The sequence below is a fragment of the Pseudorca crassidens genome, chromosome 3 (assembly GCF_039906515.1).
Source record: "Pseudorca crassidens isolate mPseCra1 chromosome 3, mPseCra1.hap1, whole genome shotgun sequence".
Classification (NCBI taxonomy): domain Eukaryota; kingdom Metazoa; phylum Chordata; class Mammalia; order Artiodactyla; family Delphinidae; genus Pseudorca; species Pseudorca crassidens.
In genome coordinates this window covers 106,369,250-106,392,583 of record NC_090298.1, presented here as the reverse complement: position 1 = coordinate 106,392,583, position 23,334 = coordinate 106,369,250, and the positions used below count along the sequence as shown (strand labels likewise).

At 36.8% G+C, this 23,334-nt stretch overlaps 1 protein-coding gene across 2 annotated transcripts in view; it reads left to right on the top strand.

Annotated features, from left to right (window-relative positions):
- The window catches only part of FBN2 (fibrillin 2), a 285,484-nt gene that overhangs the window by 103,691 nt on the left and 158,459 nt on the right, over positions 1-23,334 (top strand). Inside the window, exon 6 of one of the 2 annotated variants that reach the window (XM_067731630.1) lies at positions 12,322-12,519. The exons of the other annotated variant lie outside the window; for it this stretch is intronic. Within the exon in view, the coding sequence (XP_067587731.1) occupies positions 12,322-12,519 (198 nt within the window). The remainder of the gene's footprint in view (positions 1-12,321; positions 12,520-23,334) is intronic. 2 annotated transcript variants of the gene reach the window in all.

The window sequence follows — 23,334 nt, the reverse complement described above, 5'->3', positions numbered from 1 at the left end:
AACCTTAAAGAACTCTTGCCTCAACGCCAAAGGCTGTCTCATTCTCTGTTTCCTCATGGTGTTGGGAGACAGCTACTCCTGTGTGCATCAGTAGAACTTTCTGGGTTGATGGAAATGTTCTTTGTGCTGCCAGTATGGTAGCCACTAACCGCATGTGGCTCTTAAGCGCTTGACATGTGGCTAGGGTGACTGAGGAACTGAATGTTTGTTTTATTTAATTTAAATATAAAGTTTAAATTTAGAGAGCCACATGTGGCTAGTGGCTACTGTTTTGGACAGCACAGTTACAGATTATAACAAACCACATTGGTATGAAATTTATAACTGCGGAAGCTTCTTTCTCTAAAGTACTTTTTCATGTCACAGATTCTACAGTTTAAAAAGTTGGTTGTGACCCCTTTAAGAAAAAAAAACACAAGGTATTCTTTTCTGGTGAATGTCATCAGCCACATTACTTAAAATCCTCCTATGCAAGGAGCTGATTCAGACTTTCACACTGTGGAAGAGAAAATATTCAGTGTAACCCCCCGAGGTTGTATTGAATTTCACTGAAATGATGGTGTGCTTATGACCAAGTATTTGATCACTTTAATCAATGTCCCATAATAATTAAAAAAAGCACGTTCTTTGTTTATATGGTACAAAATTGTAAATCCATCTATGGAGGCAAGCTTTTTGATTGTATCCCTATTTATTTTTTGTCTATTCTGTCAGATTTGAAAAGATTCCTCTTATAACTTTATGCTTGTTTTACTGAAACTTTGCTATTGATATTTCATTACAGTTTTAGTGTATAAATCTTATATCCTCTTAATGAATTGTAATTTTCAACCTTAAGTAAATATGCTTTTTTGGACTCAGGTATTGCTTTTTGTGCCTGAATTCCATTCTATTTGATATTGATTATTACTACTTCAGCTTTATATCATTTTTCTTTGTCCTGTTTTCTACTCTTTATATCATTTCATTTTGATGGTTTTCTTATAGACAGAATAGAGCTAAATTTTGTTATTTTAATAAGATCTACAAATGATTTTTTGTTTGATTAAAAACTAAGCATGTTTGTGTTTATTGAGATTTCAGTATATTTATTTGGTTTATTCCCATTATTTTACTTTATGTATAAAAGTCATTATATTTTGTAGTTTTCCTTTTTTCCCCATTGCTATCATTTTTGGCTTAATCACTTACATTTCACTCCTCTGCTTCCACTGCCCTTCTTCCTTAATTAAGAAATTCTGTATTCTTTAAACTAGTGATTACCGTTGTATGGAAACATCTGTTCCTCTCTTACAACAGTTCTGTGGTATAGAAATTAAAAAATACCTATTCCTGGGGCTTCCCTGGTGGTGCAGTGGTTGAGAGTCCACCTGCCGATGCAGGAGACACGGGTTCGTGCCCCGATCCAGGAAGATCCCACATGCCGCGGAGCGGCTGGGCCCGTGAGCCATGGCCGCTGAGCCTGCGCGTCCGGAGCCTGTGCTCCGCAATGGGAGAGGCCACAACAGTGAGAGGCCCGCGTACCGCAAAAAGCCCACAAAAAACAAACAAACAAACAAAACTCTATTCATCTCATTCCTAGACATTTTACTTGTTCACATCTCCCAGTCCCAAGTTGAGATCTTAGGAATAATTTATTTCCAAGTCCTCATTATGGCAAGTACCTCTCCTATTCCCCAATTCCAGACATTATTATTTTAGGCTACTGTCTTACCATATAGCTCTTTTGTTTCAAGAATCCTTTCTCAAAAATTATAAATTAATAACCTGTAAATGTTGTTTCACTGTATTTTAACTCTCTATACTACAAATGGGAAGACTAATGCTAGGCTAGTCCATCTTCTTTGTAGATAGCCTGTTCTTTCTTTCTAGAGATGGAAAGATTTTTTTTTCCTTTTAGTCTTAAGGTTCAGATATTCAGAGATTTCATGAGGCTTTTTTTAATATATCTTTTTTCCCCATTATTCTTGTCTAGGACTCTATGAGCAATTTATTTTTATTTTTTAAATTTTTATTGGAGTATAGTTGCTTTACAGTGTTGTGTTAGTTTCTGCTGTACGACAAAGTGAATCAGCTATACGTATACATATATTCCCTCTTATTTGGATTTCCTTCCCATGTAGGTCACCACAGATCATTGAATAGAGTTCCCTGTGCTATACAGTCGGTTCTCATTAGTTATCTATTTTATATATAGTAGTGTGTATATGTCAATCCAATTCCAAATTCATCCCGCCCCCACTTCCCCCTGGTATCCATATGTCCATTCTCTATGTCTGTGTCTCTATTTCTGCTTTGCAAATAAGTTCATTTGTATCCTTTTTCTAGATTCCACATATAAGCGATATTATACGATATTTGTTTTTCTCTTTCTGACTTACTTCACCCTGTGACCAAAAGATGTAAAGCTACTTTTCACTTAAGCTTAGGAATTCTTTTTTTCCTATTATTTCTTTATTTTCTACTGTTTTTTTTTTAAATCTTATTTTGGAATTCATATTATTTACATTCTTGTCTTCAATCTCTGTCTTCCAAGTCTCATCTTTTACTTATGATATTAATTTCTTAGAAATTTTGCTCTGTGCTGTAAGCTATTTCTTCTGTCTGATCTTCTAGACAACTAATTTAGCTTGAGACAGTGACCGTTTGTTTTTCTGTTCTTTGGTTGAGTCTGAATATTGAAAGGGTTTACTTTCTTGAACCAAAAAAAGACTTTAGTCTTTTAATATGTGTTTGTCTATTCATGAAGCAAATTCCCTTAATACCTATACCAGTCAAGCTACCTGGGTTTCTCCAGCGGTTACAAACTTGCAGGCTGTGTAAGATATAGTCCTTTTTATTTTACTGAGCTGCAATTGTAGTACTGTAACCTTCCTGCTGAGAGGTCACAGGGGCATCTTTTGCTCTTGAGCCTCTCCTGGTCCTGATGTACGAGGAACAGGTATAGCTCCAACCAGAGAGCCAGGAATGATTCACTTTACCAGTGTAGACCACCACCCATGCTGGACCACCCCTGCCAGCAGGGTCTGGGGACTCTCTGCTGTTCTTCATGTGGCTAGTCCCAGAGGAAGGGCCTCCCCCTTTGCAAGTCAAATGGATCTAATGATAGATGCTACCTGTGTCCTTTTAGAAGGCCTTATGACCTATGGTCTTTTTTGCTCTTCAGCATTTCCCTAAAACTCCCAAATAGTTAAAACCCCATTAAATGGATCACATGGCATTTGCTCTCTTCTCAGGAGAAATACCAGCCCCGCCCTGGCTGGTTAAATGTTATACTGGAAGTTCTGTCAGGGCAGAATCATAGAGAAGGGCTTTGGTTTTCCATTCATATAGTGCGACATGTTTCCTGGGAAAGCTGTGATTTATGACGTTTGGTTGACTCAGTGCATATATATAGCTGCCTACGTGGCTCAGGAAGAGTTGATTTAGGCAGAAATTTCAGAAAGAAAACAGTACAGGGCTTCCCTGGTGGCGCAGTGGTTGAGAGTCCGCCTGCCGATGCAGGGGACGTGGGTTCGTGCCCCAGTCTGGGAAGATCCCACATGCCGCGGAGCAGCTAAGCCCGTGAGCCACGGCCGCTGAGCCTGCGCGTCCGGAGCCTGTGCTCCGCAACGGGAGAGGCCACAATAGTGGGAGGCCCGCGTACCACAAAAAAAAAAAAAGAAAACAGTACATTGCATCCATATTATTACATAAAGACTCTGTCATCAAACTGTGCCTAATATTTTATTCACTGCTGCTTTAATCCAGTCTTGTGACCTCATTGTATTTGGTGCAAGGGATGTATAAGATCTGTTCAAACACTGGTTTCCACTGACTTTATTGATAATGGATAAATGTTTGTGAGCCCATATTACTTTTCCCTGAAATTATTCAGGCTTACTTAATTATACTATAGGTTTTTCTTAGCTACCATAAAATTTGGTACTTTGTTGATTTGACTTGCATATTATCCATCTTCTGTGTTAATCATTTATGTCTGTGGTTCCCTTATTAACTCATGACAACATACTTTTGTCTTTTTAACTTTCTTTTTCAGAAGTGACAATATATTTCTGCTTAAATAATCTTACTTGTTTATAATCTTAAGCAATTTTTGTCATCCTTAAAGTAAGTTAATTGGCTTTGCTCTTGGGAGAGTGCACTTTAAGTTCATAGGCCATGAGTTTTAGGACCACATCTCTGATGGCCCTCATCCTTATGAAACGTGACATCAAAGATAGCAATTTTGTTTGCATCACTGGCCAGTACCTAATTATCTTCCCTGCCTCTTCATTCTTCGAGTGCTCTTTGATGTCAGCAGTAGCCTTGTGCTTTGAAGGACTGTATGTAGAGGGTGGTGAAAGGGGTCCTTATTTGCTGAGTCCACATTCCACTGAAATATTAAATAACGGTATTATGTTAGAAACAAAATGCAATGCAACTGTGGTAATTAAAATAGTTACTCATCTATTTGCAGAAGCAAAGTCTTTAATGTTTCTCTCAGTGTAAGAGAGAGAATTTGTCCCTAACATAATCTGGCTAGATGGAGACTCATCTTTGGGAGAAATCAGAAACAAAGCAAGACCAGGCTTGCTCATTGGGAATTAGGAGATTGTACATTGGATGGGAGGAGGCATTTGTGGAGCGGAGACAATATTCATTTAAATGCTAAAGGACTTTGATCTGTTAGGAGAAGGCAAAGCTACCAAAAGCTGAGACTGTGGATGTTCACTCTCGGGGTCTCATTAATGCATCGTGCATGGTGCAGTGCTTTGGTATGAAGTGGATGGCCAAGTCCAATGTCAGCTTCACTTTTTCTAAAAAATTAATTTTAATTGGAGTATCGTTGCTTTACAATGTTGTGTTAGTTTCTACTGTATAACAAAATGAATCAGCTACACGTATACATATATCCCTTCTTTTTTGGATTTCCTTCCCATTTAGGTCACCACAGTGTATTAAGTAGAGTTCCCTGTGCTATACAGTAGGTTCTCATTAGTTGTCTATTTTATACATAGTATCAGTAATGTATATGTGTCAATCCCAATCTCCCAATTCCTCCCATTCCCCTCTCCTTTCCCCCTTGGTATCCATACATTTCTTTTTACCAGCTCTTTGATTCTCCACATATAACTTAATGTCTGATTTTTAGTTTTTTCATGTGTAAAAATGACAAAAATTGTTAGCGCATCAAAATAAAGTGAGATAGTTTATAGAAAGGGTCATTATAAAGTGCCTGCCACAGAGTTAATTTTCCTCTCTTGATTGTCAATAAGTAGGGACAATGAGTCAGGGAAAACAATGAGATACCATTTTTTACTCATTAAATTAATAAAAATTAAACCGTTTGCTTCTACTCAGTGTTGGAAGGAGTGTGAGGAAATAATAGTGTAAATTGGTACCACCTATTCAGAGAGCAATTCCGTAATATTTTTCAAACTGGCTACTTGACCCAGCAATACCAGACCTCGGAACTGACCTTACAGAAAATCTGCCAAGCTGTGTAGTGAAGAAGACCCATGCAGCACTGTGTGCACTTGTGCTCAGTTGTAAACAGCATAAATATCCATCCCAAAGCAGGTGAGCAGTGTGGAAGGGGGATGTTTCAGTGCCCTCAGTGGTGACTCTGTATATGAAAAAGACTCAAAGTTTATTTGTTTTGGTGTTAAAAATTCGGGTTTGCTTTTTTAAATATACTTTCAAAACCCTGGTCATTCTGGGAGCTTTTTTTTTTTTTTTTTTTTGCGGTACGCGGGCCTCTCACTGATGTGGCCTCTCCCGTTGCGGAGCACAGGCTCCGGATGCGCAGGCTCAGCAGCCATGGCTCACGGGCCCAGCCGCTCCGCGACATGTGGGATCTTCCCGGAGCAGGGCACGAACCCGTGTCCCCTGCATCGGCAGGCGGACTCTCAACCACTGCGCCACCAGGGAAGCCCCGGGAGCTTTTTAAAAATATTTTTTAATTGTGTAAAATACATGTAATGCGAAACTTACCATCTTAACCATTTTTAAGTGTACAGTTCAGTGACATTAAATACACGCACATTGTTGTGCTACCATCACCACCATCCATCCACAGAACTTTTTTGTCTTACAAAACTGAAACTGAACCCATTAAACACTTAACTCCCCATCTACCCTCCAGCCTCTGACAAGCACCATTCTACTTTCTGTCTCTATGAATGTGACTACTGTAGACATTTCATAAAAGTGGAATCATTCAGTATTTTTCCTTTTGTCGCTGGTTTGCTTTACTCAGAATAATGTCCTTAAGGTTCACCCGTGTTGTAGCATGTGTCAGAATTTCCTTCCTTTTTAAGACTGAATAGTATTCCATTGTATGTATTTCGTTTATTCATTAATCAGTCAATGGACACATGGGTTGTGTCCACCTCTTGACTATTGTGAATAATGGTGCTGTGTACGTGGTTGTCCATATATCTCTTCAGATCCCTGCTTTCAGTTCTTTAGTGTATATTCCTTGAGCTTTCAAATTTGGCGTATAAATATCACTCATCTACTAATAAGTCTAGCAGATTTTAGTAGTCACTTTAAGAGGTCTTTAAATAGTATTTGGTCCCATTTTCATATGTAGCTAATGAAACACCTCCCTACCTTTTAAACTGCTTTAATATATTAAGTACACCTAATATCTCCCTTAAGTACTTCAGTTGTGCAACTTAAAAACCTTTGTAAGCACTCAAGTTACTCTCATAAACCTAATTAAAATCTAAATGTCTAAGTACTCAAACTTACAAATTTATAAAAATCTGAACTTCACTTAAATGATCCCGTTGTGTGTATAAGCATAGTCACATTTTAACATAAAAATCACAACTCTAAATAAATTACATAATTATTTATTTTAAACTGTGGTTACAAGACAATCTAATGGAATGGGCAAGATGCTATTAAACATTACAGGTACATAATTTTTGCACAAGTTCCTAAAAGCAAAAATATTAAATTAATGGCTTTGATTCTCTTAAACATTTCTGTACTTAATTCTAAAATTTCCTGAGGGTGACAGATGTTTTTCCATCCTGGAAGATAATCGCTATCTTATTTCACTTTACTTAACTCTGAATATTTAGACCCGGCATGAATTCTGGACCAGCAGACATTTAGGCAAATTTTATTGAGACTAAGGAAACTATAATTAGAGTGGTTGCCTTCTCTGCATGCTCCAGTTATATCTGTGATCAGATATTTCGGCTGGCAGACTGACTAGATAGATTCTCAATTAGAACCATAATGGAATGCACTAAACCTTATTTGTAATTGCTATGTCAAAAACTCCATTACTCAAAGGAGGCTGTCATATGGCCAGGATCATTAGACTTAGATTATACACATTCCATAGTTCTTCATTGTACTCACTCATGTCTGCAGCTCCCACACAAGACGATCACTTGATTGCATGTTGTATTTCTTTGGTTCCTGAGAATGGAAAGAATGGAAATGCCTTCTTGCTTAAGTCCAAAGACTGTGCAGCTTGATGAGAAATCTCACATATTTTCATACACCTTCTGGGATCAGGCAATTATTTGTGTACTAAAGTGGGGATGAATGGAATTTTGGATATCTTTATGGCATTATTTGACTGCACAACTCCAGGGGATGTCATTTACATTACAGTAGTTGTGGGTAGCTTTCCTAAATTATGGAGTGTACATCTGTGCAGTTGTGAACCTTAACTGCATTCTGCGGACAGTTAAATAAATACTACTACAGCCACATGGACAGCTGATGTATTGCTATCACTGTGACTAATTTCCCGCCTCATGTGGGGCTTCTTGGGGACACCTAGTCTATTGATCTTACTGCTTTCTCCCACTTCTTAATCTGTAAGTCCATTCCTTTTTTCACTTCCCAGCTCATCCAGCTTAGATTCCATAGTCTATAATTTCAAAATATATCTAACAACACCTTACACCCCCTTGCCATTCTGAATTGTTTTCTTCTCTGACAGACAAAACCCTAAACCTAGATGAACCCTTATCTCTGAGTGAGCTTCTCAGCTGCCTAGAGCTGTTGGAAAAAGTCACAAAACAGACAGATGGGTCCCATTATAAGTTCATCTTATTCTTCCACCATAGAGAGGTGCTGTTGTCACCTGGGAATCTGCTGGATTCTCAGGTCAGCTCCCTCTCTTGGTATCTGCAGTGTCCATCTCAGTTAGCCTCTGAGATCTGACACCCCAGCTAACCTCTGCCAAAGACCTACTGTCTCACCTCCTGTTTTACAAAGAAAAGAGAAGGTATCTGAGAGGACATTGCTCATTATCCTCTACTATATAAACATGCCTACATCTCTATGCAGCCTGCCATTCCTCCCTTGGGTTACAAGAACAGTGCTTTTCTTCTCCTATCTAAGGATAACTCCACACAAATTCTGGTTTCACTCTCAGCCTGACTCCTTAGGGGTCTTATACTAGAAATTATTCTTCTCTATGGTAATCAGAAACCCTCCCTTTCAACTAGGTCATTCCCATTGACTTTAGTAATCCTCGTCTCTTCCACAAAACAAAACAAAAAGAATAAATAAGCAAAAAAATAAATGAATAAATAAAAAATTTCTCCCTCAATCCCAAATCCCCAGCAGACCTGTTTTTGTCTTTACCTTCTGGAAACCTCTGCAAAGGTTGTCTGGTTGTCCATATGACAATAATGCTCATCTTTGGTTAGCTATCACTGTTTAGCATCTCTAGTTATATTAAGAGGACTTGTGAAATATAGCAAAATTCCCAACTATATTCAATTGTATTTATTTAAAGTAAAATGGTAACATAGGCTATAATAATAAAGATAGAAACTAGAAAATATTAGCACAGATGTGGAGGAATTGGAACTCTCACTCATTACTGGTAGGAATATAAAACCATGAAGTCATTTTGGAAAACAGTTTGACAGTTTCTTTAAAAGTTAAACATGTGCTCACTGTACGGCCCAGCAAAAGGCCACTGGTTGGTTATCAGATGTGGTATATCCATATAGTGGAATATTATTCAGCAGTAAAAAGGATTGAAGTACTGACCCATGCCATAGCATGGATGATCCTCAAGAACGTTATGCTAACCAAAAGAAGCCAGACAAGAAAGATCACATATCATATGATTCCATTTCTATGAAATTGTCCAGAAAAGGCAGATTTATAGTGACAGAAAGATTAGTGGTTGATGGGGGCTGGGAATGAGCACAAGGAATCTTTTTGGGGTGATGCAAATGTCCTAAAGTTGGATTGTGGGGATGGTTGCACAGTTCAATAAAATTTATGAAAAATCATTGAATTGTACATTTAAAACAGATGAATATAGATGTATAAGTTATACCTTAATGAATTTAAGTTTTTGATGAGTTTGCTAATTGTACCAATTGCTTAATGTGAATAAAAGTGAAATTATATAAAGCCAATTAATATGCTGTATTGCAGTTAGATATTTGAAAATCAAAATAGCAATATTTGTGTTTCACAGGATAATTTTTAACAAAATTTTCTTGGTCATATAGTAATTAGGAAAACATCTGTTTCCAACCCACTGGTTCCAGCATACCAAGTGTTAAGCAGTTCACTCCTTTTATCCTTTGTTAACACACTGCAAGTATGTCCTTACCTATGAATGGTTAGCATGGTATACAATAATATTTTACTTGAAGTGAAAACTTGATGAGTGTATGGCCAATCATAACATTTAATTAAGGTCTCTTAGTACTCTTTGACCATAATTAAAATGCTAGTAATGTCTGGGACAGAATGGTTTTAAATCTGATCAGGAAATTTAAATCTCTTTTCAGTGTCTAATATTTGTTCACATTTTACATGTGAGTAATTCTGGAATAAATAGGTTACATTGTAAGTTTAAATTTTAAGGTAATCACTTGCCAACCAGAAAGCAAAGTGTAACCATGTAAGAAAATAGATTCTGAAGCACAGTCTTAATGAAGGGAAATACAGGCAGAAGAAATAAGGAATGGTAAACTCTGTTCCCGGGAAGGGGAGTCTGGGGTTGGCTTAATTAGGGCCTTTAACATGCAAGGTCGTTTGCAGGGACAAACAGCTATCATTGTCATGATAGTCCTCTTCTCCAAGAAGATCAGACTAAGAGGACACAATTTTAAGAAGGTGCTGTAGTTAGAAGGAAGGCATTTCCTGACAAACTGGTTTACTTAAGAATGAGATTATGAGAGAGGCTATGCAGGCTTCTCTCTGGGAATCCTAAAAGGGTACAGAATATGAACGTAGGTATATATGCATGAATCTATGAAAAAAAAAACAGAAAAAGAGACTTGGTGAAAAGTAGGCTTTTCCCTGCTTGTTCAGAACGTGATACAATTTATCGTAAGTCTAATATTTATTTAAAATGGCAAAATAACGTGTTGCCTGAAGGACAATAGAGTAGGTTTAAAAAATTTATGACCTGGCAATTTGTGGTATGGGAAGCATGCTTCTTTACAAGGTTGACATATCTACATGTATAATACAAAGATTGTCTTCTTCAAAAACGTGATTTGCAGCCAGCACATCTGTTCTTGTGTAATGGATTAAAATGAGCTATTTTTGTTGAAGTTCAGTTGCAGAGTAACAGAATGTTAAGCCAGCTTGCTAAAAAAGTTACCTATTTTAGATTTTTTCCCTTTGTATTGAACTTTTAAAATGTTCTTGTATCTGACAAAGCCTCATTCTTCATTAAGAAACAGAAATTTTATGTGGCTCTAAGGTGTATTTTTGTCATACTGTAGCATTTAGATGAAATCTAAGTTGTTCTTGTTTAACATTTTGAATGTTAAATTATATCCAAGTTTGCTATTTCCCAGGAACAGTTTTTCATCAAAATCTTACCAACATTATTGACTGTTCTTCCATGGAATGTAACATTGTTTTGTTCTTACAAAAATCTGAAATAAACTTGTTCTGGCTTTCCCCTTCAAATGGAATTATGTCATTTGCATTAAGGCTTATCAGGAAATCCTGACTATCCTCTTACATTCCCAAGAGTTAATAAACTGTATGCATACAAATCTCTGTAAATGGGGGAAAAGCTTTTTCACATATTTCTGTTGTAACTTTATAACAAATGTTAATCATTTAATTCGTCAGTCTTTGGGAAACTGACCTTTCTCTGATTTTCTGTGTCTTTCAAAACACAAGCAACAAATTAAAAATCCATTAATAATTCAGTTCTGCTTAAAATAATATACATATACTGATCATCTTAAAGAGTCATTTAAGTAAATTATAGCAGGAAGAGAGATATAATAGAAATGCACAGCTTTCAAGTTGCTTGTAGTCTGGATCAGTCCTTCTTAAACTTTAAGGTGTGTATGGATCTCCTAAATATCTTGTTAAATGCATATTCTAAGTCAGTGTGTCTGGTATGAGGCCTCAGTCTGCATTTCTAACCAGCTCCTGAGTGATGCATTTGTTGCTGGTCCATGAACCACTTTGTGACCCAAGGGTCATAATAGCTGTCCTTAATATTCATAGAAGAGTCTGCGTGTAGATCATAAGTGACACACATTTGCTAACGTTTTTATCATCATCATAACCGAGCTGGACAATTGTACAATCATCTTCTAGAGAATAGAGATCATATAATATTAACTTGGAAAGAATCCATGACCATGGGCCTTATTAGTACTGTGTTCCAAGCTGAGCTACACGTAGAACTAAACAGACTGACAAGGAAACAGAAATCAATTGTTAGAACTAAATGATTGTAGACATTCTGGACTGCCCAAATATAGACGTGATATGGAAGGGTATATCTTCATTGGTTCTGTTTTGATTTTCTGAACTCTTGACCACCTAGTGAAAGAAGAAATTTTTCTCGGTAAAGAGGAGCCACTAAAGCAGGTACCATCAGGGCACAGGTGGCGCACACCAGTGAGTGAAGAGGGCTGAGTGGCTGTGGCGGTGCTGTCATAGAGGGGACACACTTCACTCCACTACTGCCATGCAACATGTCAGGCCTAGCATGGCTAGAACTTCCAACTTTTTAAGAAAAGCCAGAAATATAAATTTCATGTGAAATTTCCCCATTTAAAAATGTTGGCTACTCATTTAAATTCTTTTAAAACATTAGGCGGCCAAGAAAACACATCTGTGTCCCAGACACAACCCTTGAGCCATCTATTTACAGTGTCTAGGGTAGAATACATTGAATTCCTGTAATGCACTTCTCAATATTGAAAAATTAAGAATTTTCAAAATCAAACACATTGGCCTCTTGTTGTGCGATGTTTTCATCAGAAGAGTCTCTGTTTTATGTATTTGGAGGTCCTGGTGTAAGATTGGTGTGTGATCATAAAACCTGTCTTCCTGTCTTCTTTCACATTCCAGATTACAGGACAGGCCCATGTTTCACTCAGGTCAACAACCAGATGTGCCAAGGGCAGCTGACAGGCATTGTCTGCACAAAGACTCTGTGCTGTGCCACCATTGGACGGGCCTGGGGCCACCCCTGTGAGATGTGTCCCGCCCAGCCTCAGCCCTGCCGGCGGGGCTTCATCCCCAACATCCGCACTGGAGCTTGCCAAGGTGAGTTAGCCTTCAGCCTGTGTGCACAGAGTCACCCATGTGTCTGGGCTCCTTTCAGTGCGCTGGGAGAATCTGGCACTGTGGATGGGAACCTTTAACCCAATACTGTTTCCAAGAGGAGCCTCATCAGCAAGCCTGACTAGAGATGGCTTACCTTCTAGCCACCTAATAAATATTTTTCAATTGACCAAAAAGGAGAAGAGATATATGAAAAGTATGAAAAACTGGGGAAAATTTTTAAAATACAATTAAAAATATTCAATACAGTAAGAGGATAAGCCATTCCATGTCTTCATCCAGATGGTGCTACACACTCCCTGCTACAGCCCCTCAAACTTTGCATATGTAAATACCCAGGCGACACAGTTTTTCTGTCTTTCCAATCTCATTCAACATATAAGAACCTGAACCCAGGTGACAGGGAGAAGTGAGCCGTCCGGTATTGTTATTAATAGTATCTTCAGAGACAAAGTATTAACTCCATCCATGACTGTAGTTATTTCTGAGCTTATAACCAGTTGGTTACAATCTTGTCTCCAGGCAATCTTCCTAACCACATATCAGGGTTAGATTGGGGCCCTGAGGATGCTACAACCATAAACTTTAAACCAAATAGCCGGAAATTGTTAAATACTTAACTGGATAATTACTTTTCAGCCACCATGATTCTTAGCCTTTTTTGGCAACTTCTCTGACGTCATATGGATTAAACACGTTTTTAGAGCTTGGAACAGAGTGCCATAATGAGCTTTCAAATGGTGGTAGGATCACAGGAAACTGGAAAGTACTTTTGTATTATTCACAGAAATGATGTTACTCATACTTGTCATGAGAGTTAGGTTTATTTGTTCTAATTAAATCATGTACAAAGTTAGATGGGAAATCTTTCAAACTGATGTTAGTAACCAGTGTCAGAGGTAGAGAGGTTACCTATCCAGCCCATGTAAATGGTATATTGCAGAAAACCAGGCCAGTGCCCTAAAACCCAAACGAAAATTGTAGTGTGGGGAGCCTGTATATAACCTCAATCCATTGAATAATAAAATCTGAGTGCTCTGTGTAATTTGGTAAGTGTATCTCCGATAGTGGCCTCCAAAGATTTGTGTTAGTTTTGTAGTTTTATAAAAGGTAGTTTAGGGCTTCCCTGGTGGCGCAGTGGTTGAGAGTCCACCTGCCGATGCAGGGGACACGGGTTCGTGCCCCAGTCCGGGAAGATCCCACATGCTGCGGAGCGGCTGGGCCCGTGAGCCATGGCTGCTGAGCCTGCACGTCCCAAGCCTGTGCTCCGCAACGGGAGAGGCCACAGCAGTGAGAGGCCCGCGTACCGCAAAAAAAAAAAAAAGGTAGTTTAAAAAATGATCTGTATCTAAACTCTTTTCAAATCAAAACTACCGGGATACCCAAGAGATGACCATATAACCCAGCAGATTCACAACTTTATGTTTACTTGCATGTAAAAGCCTTGTCAGCTGTGGACTTAGAATGGTTTTGTGAGTATTTTGTCTCTTGGATTAATACCAACCACAACAAATATGAAGTTTGGGTTAAATGTCATTTTTAATCTGTTGTTTACTATGGATAACAACATTCTAAATCATTGATATGATTATCGGTATGATTCTATAGAGTTCCTGATAAAGCAAGTTTTTTCTATAAAAGATACACTATACTATATAGTATATAGTATTTACCATACTACATAGAATTCCTAGGTTAGGTATAGATTACTGTATAATTTATGTAATTTAATGGATTACTATTACAGATAAAACGCTGTATAGATCTACTAGATTAATACTGACTAGATTTACCAGAGTAATAATTTTTGTTTATTCTCTAGCACTTATCACCTTCTAACGCACTTGCTTATGGTCTTTATTGCTTTTACTGTCCCCCAGATAGAATGTAAGCTCCATTTGGGCAGAAATCTGTTTTATTCATTAATGTCTCTGAGGCATTCTAACATGCAGTAGATACTCAGTAAATATCTTTTGAATTAATAAATGGAATTGATATTAAAATACTTCCAAAAACCACTGTTTCGTAGAAATAGTCCAGGTTGAGAAAAGCCCTCAACTTCAACCAAAACATCGCAAATTATTGACTCTCCTCATCTTCTATATTTGTACTTAGGCTTCTTTACCTTGATATTTTGTCAGAGAGGCCTAGTTTTTCTGAACACAATTACAAAAAGTGTGTGATCTGATCTCAAACTTCCTGAATGTCCTTCAGGATTGAGTAATGTCTGAAGGCTTATTTGTTTGAATTTGTTTATGTAGTAGAGATAAGTTTTGGGCTCCATTTGCCCAAGAGTATAATGGATTAATACAGCCACAGGAGCAAAATGAAATTTGCCACATTGTTAAAAGGTCTGGAAAAGTTGAAAAAGTTCTGCTTTATTTCAAAATCATGGCATCGTCAGAAAGTTCTCAATTAAACACTAATCCTCAGTTCAGGCTATTTTAAGACTCCATCTTACTGTGATTTCATTTTTTCCTTTAAATTCCTAGACTGTTTCCCAAATACTCTGCCAAATTAATTTGGAAGATAATAGGGCGTAAAAATATAAGATAATAAAACATGATACACACATGTCAGACTTCTTTTTTATAATAGTGATCTTTTTTATAGTGTAACTGAAAATTTTTGTGGAGTTAAAAATAAATTTCAGCTGTGTAGATGATAGCCAGTTTAATATTGGTTTTAAAACATGGTTTATATTAGCCAAGGGAGGACATTTCTGAAGTTCTAAATATAAAATTATCCTGTAGCTGATGCAATTAGTGAATTACTTTATCTATGGCTTAGGAGGGGATGAAATAAGGTCTTGTAGTAAACCAAATAAATGTGAAAAATGAGGGCCAACAGAAAATTAAGATGACACTTTAAAAAAACTAAGCCGTGGGACTTCTCTGGTGGCGCAGTGGTTGAGAGTCTGACTGCCGGTGCAGGGGACGCGGGTTCGTGCTCCAGTCCAGGAAGATCCCACATGCCATGGAGCAGCTAGGCCCGTGAGCCATGGCCGCCGAGCCTGCACCTCCAGAGCCGGTGCTCCACAACGGGAGAGGCCACAACAGTGAGAGGCCCGCGTACTGCAAAAAAAAAACCCAACAAGAACTAAGCTGTGAGGAAACTAGTAAACTTTTTACTTTTCACAGTTGCTGTCATGACTTTCTGTACTCAAATAAGCAGTGTCAGAAGAGTATACCTTCCTAGGGTACTATGAGGTCAATCATAATGATTCTTGACTTCTTTCATATATAGAGCATTTCAGTTCTAGCCCTTATGCCTAAGTCTAATCTACATTTAGTCTTGTACATTCTTCATTTTATTAAACATTGAAGGACTAAAGTTGGCTCACATAAGCCTTAAAATTTAAGCTAGCATAAAAATGAGTGAATTAAAGGTAATAAAAGTGGCATTAAGCTCTTTTCCAAGAATATCTACAAACTTTAAATATATATGTCATAAACTGTCACGTGCATATGTTGTATTATTTTTTTACAAATAGGTTCTTCTTTTTAAATCTTTACTATGTTACACATTCACTCTAATTAGAAGGGTATTTTATTTAAGAATAATACTTTGGGTCTTTTAGATTTTCAAATATATTTAAAAATTTTCAAAATATATTAAAATTTATATAATTATTAATTTATGTTGCTTGATTTTTAGAAATTAGGCTTTTAAACTACTCCAGATGTTTCAAAACTGGAAGTACGGCAGAAGAAATTTGCTTATTTAAATCCATCTTTTGCTTTATTATAGACAATAGTAATAGACTGATGCTGGGCCTCTGCTCCATTCCAAGCAGTGTGAGAGGCATGGAAATTGTGACATACGTGACAGAGTCAGGACCTAGCTAGGACACAAGACAGGGACTTAAATAAAGAAAGAGCAGTATAGACCCTGAGTCAGTCCCTGCAAAACAAGTATTCGTGCCTGTCCTTGTCAAATGGGATTAGTATTCAGAAATATTTAATCCTTCAATCAGACTGCACATGAATCATGTAGAGAAGTTGAATCTTATCTGAAACCAGGCAGGCATGGCTAGTTCCTCAGGTGTATCCTGAGAGGAAGATACTGTCAGTAGAATGTTATTTGCAGGCCTTCTGTATAGCACAAAATGAAAAGGAGATTTGGTTCATCTGATTAGTATAAATTATTAAACACAAATTTATCTTGGCTGTCTGCATTGACCAAGTTAACCAGATCGTTGCAAAGTTTAACTGTAGTTCACACTATGTGAACACAAGCCGTTCCTAAACAATCCAAAAAATTTACCTAAAACATAGTCGATTATAGGAACTCGTATTGAAAATAGCAGGATATTGCCCTTCTTCTAACTCAACAAAAACTAACAAGAAAAGGAATAACAGAGAACAAGCCCTTCTAAAATAAAACTCTGCAACCCCCAGTTCAGAGCAGTGATGGACACATGGCGGTTGTTGGGAAGTCATGGGGACAGGGAGAATCTTCTATGTGTTTGCCATGAGCATTAGCATCCTGAAAGGCTGTTGAGTGGATGTGGACGGTCTCTTGAAGAGGAGGAGTATATCCCATAAGAGAGGGATTCTACTGCAGGCCCTCGGAGTAACTGAAGGCATATGGAAAGAGAGTCTTTGGTGGCAAGCCATTTCTAATATTCTCTAGCCAGCCTTCCAACCCAGAGATGCTCCTTTAGGTAAAGGAGGGGGAAGGAAAAGAGGATATGGGAGCCACTGGTGAGCAGCTTGCAGAGTCTGTATCTGAAAGGGCAGAAGGTGGGAGCTACACCACTACCTGAAAGTTTAAAATTAATACCCAGGAGGAAAAGAAAGTGGAGAGAGTTTGGTAAGAAGCTGCATGAGTCTCTACAGAAGTTCTCAAATCAACCTGTTTCTTCTTGGTTTTCTCCACTTTTGCTTCAGCAGGAAATGCCCCATTTAAAGGTGAGTACTAAAGAGAAAAGGCTTACATATAAAAGCTGAAAAAAGAGAGAAATAACATAAGGAAAAGACAGAGGAACATGCTTTATGGAAGAATTACCTAAATAAACACAAAGTTCATATACTTTTTTATCTCAAGGAAGTGAAAAATAATATGGTTCTTCTCTTAACAGGTGCTCAAAGAAGCACTGTTAAGAGTTCAGAAAAGACAATCAGAGATAGTGCATTGGTAGCACTCAAGAAACTGAAGAAGGATTTGAAACTTTACCTAATGAAAGGCAAATGTTACACATATATATACAAACATACATAAGACTGAAAAAATTCAATGACAAAGGTTAACCTTGAGGAAATCACAAATCAAAATGTCTGAGGACAATAAATAATGATTGTAAAGAAGCAGAAAGGTAGTGAAGTCAGCAGAAAGGTTGTAAAGAAAACTGAAGAAAGGAACTGAAAAAAAGCATAAAGATAATATAGAAACATTTTCTAAAAGAGATAAAAGCTTCAGTTTGCAAATTGGAAGGCACAAAAGTTCAATAAGAGAGAGAAGATAAGGAAAATTTTGTGGGCATAATAAGACAGAATAAGCAAATATCTTTGTTAAAGGGAATATCTTAACTGGTCTCAAACTTCTGTAGAGCAACTCATAGACCAGAAAACAGTGTGGCAGTGTCTACAGACTTCTGTCCTTGATTTACACATATGTAAATAAAAGTCCTTTAGTTGCTCTGTAAAGAATCAACTCTAGGGGGGCCAGAGTGGAAGCAAAAAATAACAGAAGTTTCCTGCAGCAGTACAGGTGATATATCATGGAGGTTGAGACCAGAATAGAGGCAGAGGGCCAAGATTTGAGATATATCTAGGAAGTAAGCACTTGTTACTGATGGAATGAAGTGAGACAAGTGAGAGGATGCCGAGTTTATCACTTAGGTTTCTGACTTTGACATCGGGATAAACAATGATGACATTTGTTGAGATAAGGAAGATTGAGACAGAACCATGGTCTGTTTGTTTTTAGTTCGGAGTCCTACAGGTAGTAAGTTACCAATATTTGCTTGTTGGGATGATCATTTATTCAACATTGGAATTTTGTGAATACATGAATAGGTATTCTGGCCGAATCAAACCACATTGAACGGTTGCCAAGATACCCTGTATGTCTTAGGCTCCAGTCAGAGACAGACCTATTCTTCAATTGTTGTACTTAAAGATTGGCATTTGTTTTTGTAGAAGTAGAAGTACTATGTATGAATATATGTGGAGTGTAGAATAAGAACTTATATTTTAAAAATGTATCTAATTTGGGGACAGGCCAAGTTAAAAAATCATGCACTATTAATACAGTAATAGGAATTGGTCCTTAGTTCCCACAGATATAAATTAAATGAACCATTTTTATATGCCTGTAACACTGGCACATATATTTTCACATTTTAATGTCAACTAAAAATAATATACCATCTAATACTAATTTATATAATAAAATCAGTTTAATCTCTTAGGGCAAGTTTATTTGAAGAAGTTGGAGAAGAAATGAGTTCATAAACTAGAATTACTATTGCTTTGTTACATTATTTATAACCTTAGTAGACATAGACTGAAGGGATTATATAAGGTTTAAGTTTCAAAAGATTCAATATTATTCTGTAAAATCCTTGCATGTGATTTGAAGTTATCCAGCATTTAAAGAAATAGTAAGTTTGTGCCTGAGTTGAAGGGAGGAACAGAAACCCATCTGTATAACTTGGACAGTGGAAAACTAATCAGACGTTAGTAGTTCCTTATGCTGGCACTTGGAAGATGCAGAAACTCTTGCATAATTTGGAGGTCTGAGGCTTGCTTCTTTTGATTTTATAGGGAGCACTCATGTGTGCTTCTAGGTTCATGTTGATTATTTCTATAAGATTTCTTTAAAATTTTCTTTTTTATTTTAGTGATTAACTTGATCTACCCAAAAGAAATTAATTCTGTATAGCTGCTCACTCTAGGATATTTCAAAAAGTTTTATTTCTTTTTTTCTAGGAAAGTACTTTTTAGGCAATTACAAAATAAACCCTGTAAAGTCAGATTGCTTTTTCCTTTGAAAAATTACTGAATCTACTAAATATGTAGTCAAAGCTTTTATGAATAGTATTAAGGGATTTATAGGTTTGGCCTCATTTTTTAGCTTATACCGAGATATTCTTTCTCTGATTTATCTGCCAGGAAAAGAGGTTTCTAGGGATGTTTTATACCACACTGTAATGAGGGTGGAAATTTAGTACATTTTTAAAATAATACAGTTCGAAATGTAAATTAAACTGTTCAGGATATAAACCTCCTGTCATGTATTTCATTCCAGTTGCTTTTTGTTTGGATCAGCTATCCTTTAATAAGACAATGATATCTACTTTAATTTCAGGATAAAAATACTTTGGACTATTGTAATTAGTTTTATAGACAGATAGTTAAAGTGCGGAAGAAATAATAAGGATGCTAAGCTCTTTTGTAGACTTAAATTCCCTAATTTACACACTAAGATACACCAAACGTGTGGGCTTATCAAAAAAATAATAGGATAAATATATACTGACATAGAAATATATCCACAAAATATTTTAATGGAAAAAAAACAAGATGCAGAACAACACATACAGTGTGATCTTATTCTTGTGAAATAAATGGACCACCACTCTGAATGTGTGTGTGAATAAGTCTAAAAGAACAGACTACTCACTTATATCAATGGCTATCTCTTCAATTTTCTATTTTCTGCATCTTTAATGTTTATTATAATGAGTATATGTTATTTTGTAATTAAAGATGTAATACTAATAAATCTGTTATGTTGGCCTGTCAATTTGACTAGGTAATGTAAGTTTGCATAAGCTTATATATTATATTTCCTTTTATATACAGTGTTCATCATAACAATATACTGAGTTACCTTTTACACAAAGAGAAATAAGGCAAGTTTACATAGATATAAAATGAAAGATTCAGAAACTCTAAATAAAAGAATTTTTCCCAATCTCCTATAATATATTAGCTCTAGTTTTTTTGTACAGGCCCTTTATCAGGTTGAGTACATTCCCTTGTATTTCTGGTTTACCAAGATTTTTAAAACAATGAATGAACGTTGAACTTTGTCATTGCTTTTTTCACATCTATGATATACTCATATGTTTTCCTTAATCTGTTAATATGATGAATTGATTTATGCTTGAATGTTGATACAACCTAGTTCCTGGGATAAACTCCACTTAGTTATGACGTATTAACTTTTTTATATATTGCTAAAGTTGACTTGCTAATAATTTTTGTGTGCCTATTCCAAAAAGATATTCTTCTCGTTTTCCTTCTTTTTTTTTTTTTTTAACATCTTTATTGGGGTATAATTGCTTTACAATGGTGTGTTAGTTTCTGCTTTATAACAAAGTGAATCAGTTATACATATACATATGTTCCCATATCTCTTCCCTCTTGCGTCTCCCTCCCTCCCACCCTCCCTATCCCACCCCTCCAGGTGGTCACAAAGCACCAAGCCAATATCCCTGTGCCATGTGGCTGCTTCCCACTAGCTATCTACCTTACGTTTGTTAGTGTATATATGTCCATGCCTCTCTCTCGCCCTGTCACAGCTCACCCTTTCCCCTCCCCATATCCTCAAGTCCGCTTTCCAGTAGGTCTGTGTCTTTATTCCTGTCTTACCCCTAGGTTCTTCATGACATTTTTTTTTCTTAAATTCCATATATATGTGTTAGAATACGGTATTTGTCTTTCTCTTTCTGACTTACTTCACTCTGTATGACAGACTCTAGGTCCATCCACCTCATTACAAATAGCTCAACTTCGTTTCTTTTTATGGCTGAGTAATATTCCATTGTATATATGTGCCACATCTTCTTTATCCATTCATCCGATGATGGGCACTTAGGTTGTTTCCATCTCTGGGCTATTGTAAATAGAGCTGCAATGAACATTTTGGTACATTACTCTTTTTGAATTTTGGTTTTCTCAGGATATATGCCCAGTAGTGGGATTGCTGGGTCATATGGTAGTTCTATTTGTAGTTTTTTAAGAAACCTGCGTACTGTTCTCCATAGTGGCTGAACCAATTCACATTCCCACCAGCAGTGCAAGAGTGTTCCCTTTTGTCCACACCCTCTCCAGCATTTATTGTTTCTAGATTTTTTGATGATGGCCATTCTGACTGGTGTGAGATGATATCTCATTGTAGTTTTGATTTACATTTCTCTTATGATTGATGTTGAGCATTCTTTCATGTGTTTGTTGGCAGTCTGTATATCTTCTTTGGAGAAATGTCTATTTAAGTATTCTGCCCATTTTTGGATTGGGTTGTTTGTTTTTTTTGTTACTGAGCTGCATGAGCTGCTTGTAAATTTTGGAGATTAATCCTTTGTCAGTTGCTTCATTTGCAAATATTTTCTCCCATTCTGAGGGTTGTCTTTTGGTCTTGTTTATGGTTTCCTTTGCTGTGCAAAAGCTTTGAAGTTTCATTAGGTCCCATTTGTTTATTTTTATTTCCATTTCTCTAGGAGGTGGGTCAAAAAGGATCTTGCTGTGATTTCTGTCATAGAGTGTTCTGCCTATGTTTTCTTCTAAGAGTTTGATAGTTTCTGGCCTTAGATTTAGGTCTTTAATCCATTTTGAGCTTATTTTTGTGTATGGTGTTAGGGAGTGATCTAATCTCATACTTTTACATGTACCTGTCCAGTTTTCCCAGCACCACTTATTGAAGAGGCTGTCCTTTCTCCACTGTACATTCCTGCCTCCTTTATCAAAGATAAGGTGACCATATGTGCGTGGGTTTATCTCTGGGCTTTCTATCCTGTTCCATTGATCTATCTTTCTGTTTTTGTGCCAGTACCATACTGTCTTGATTACTGTAGCTTTGTAGTATAGTCTGAAGTCAGGGAGTCTGATTCCTCGAGCTCTGTTTTTCGTTCTCAAGATTGCTTTGGCTATTCGGGGTCCTTTGTGTTTCCATACAAATTGTGAAATTTTTTGTTCTAGTTCTGTGAAAAATGCCAGTGGTAGTTTGATAGGGATTGCATTGAGTCTATAGATTGCTTTGGGTAGTAGAGTCATTTTCACAATGTTGATTCTTCCAATCCAAGAACATGGTATATCTCTCCATCTATTTGTATCATCTTTAATTTCTTTCATCAGTGTCTTATAATTTTCTGCATACAGGTCTTTTGTCTCCTTAGGTAGGTTGATTCCTAGATATTTTATTCTTTTTGTTGCAATGGTAAATGGGAGTGTTTTCTTGATTTCACTTTCAGATTTTTCATCATTAGTGTATAGGAATGCAAGAGATTTCTGTGCATTAATTTTGTATCCTGCTGCTTTACCAAATTCATTGATTAGCTCTAGTAGTTTTCTGGTAGCATCTTTAGGATTCTCTATGTATCGTATCATGTCATCTGCAAACTGTGACAGCTTTACTACTTCTTTTCCGATTTGGATTCATTTCCTTTTCTTCTCTGATTGCTGTGGCTTAAACTTCCAAAACTATGTTGAGTAAGAGTGGTGAGAGTGGGCAACCTTGTCTTGTTCCTGATCTTAGTGGAAATGCTTGCAGTTTTTCACCATTGAGGATGATGTTGGCTGTGGGCTTGTCATATATGGCCTTTATTAGTTGAGGAAAGTTCCCTCTATGCCTACTTTCTGCAGAGTTTTTATCATAAATCGGTGTTGAATTTTGTCAAAAGCTTTCTCTGCATCTATTGAGATGATCATATGGTTTTTCTCCTTCAATTTGTTAATATGGTTTATCACATTGATAGACTTGCGTATATTGAAGAATCCTTGTATTCCTGGAATAAACCCCACTTGATCATGGTGTATGATCCTTTTAATGTGCTGTTTGATTCTGTTT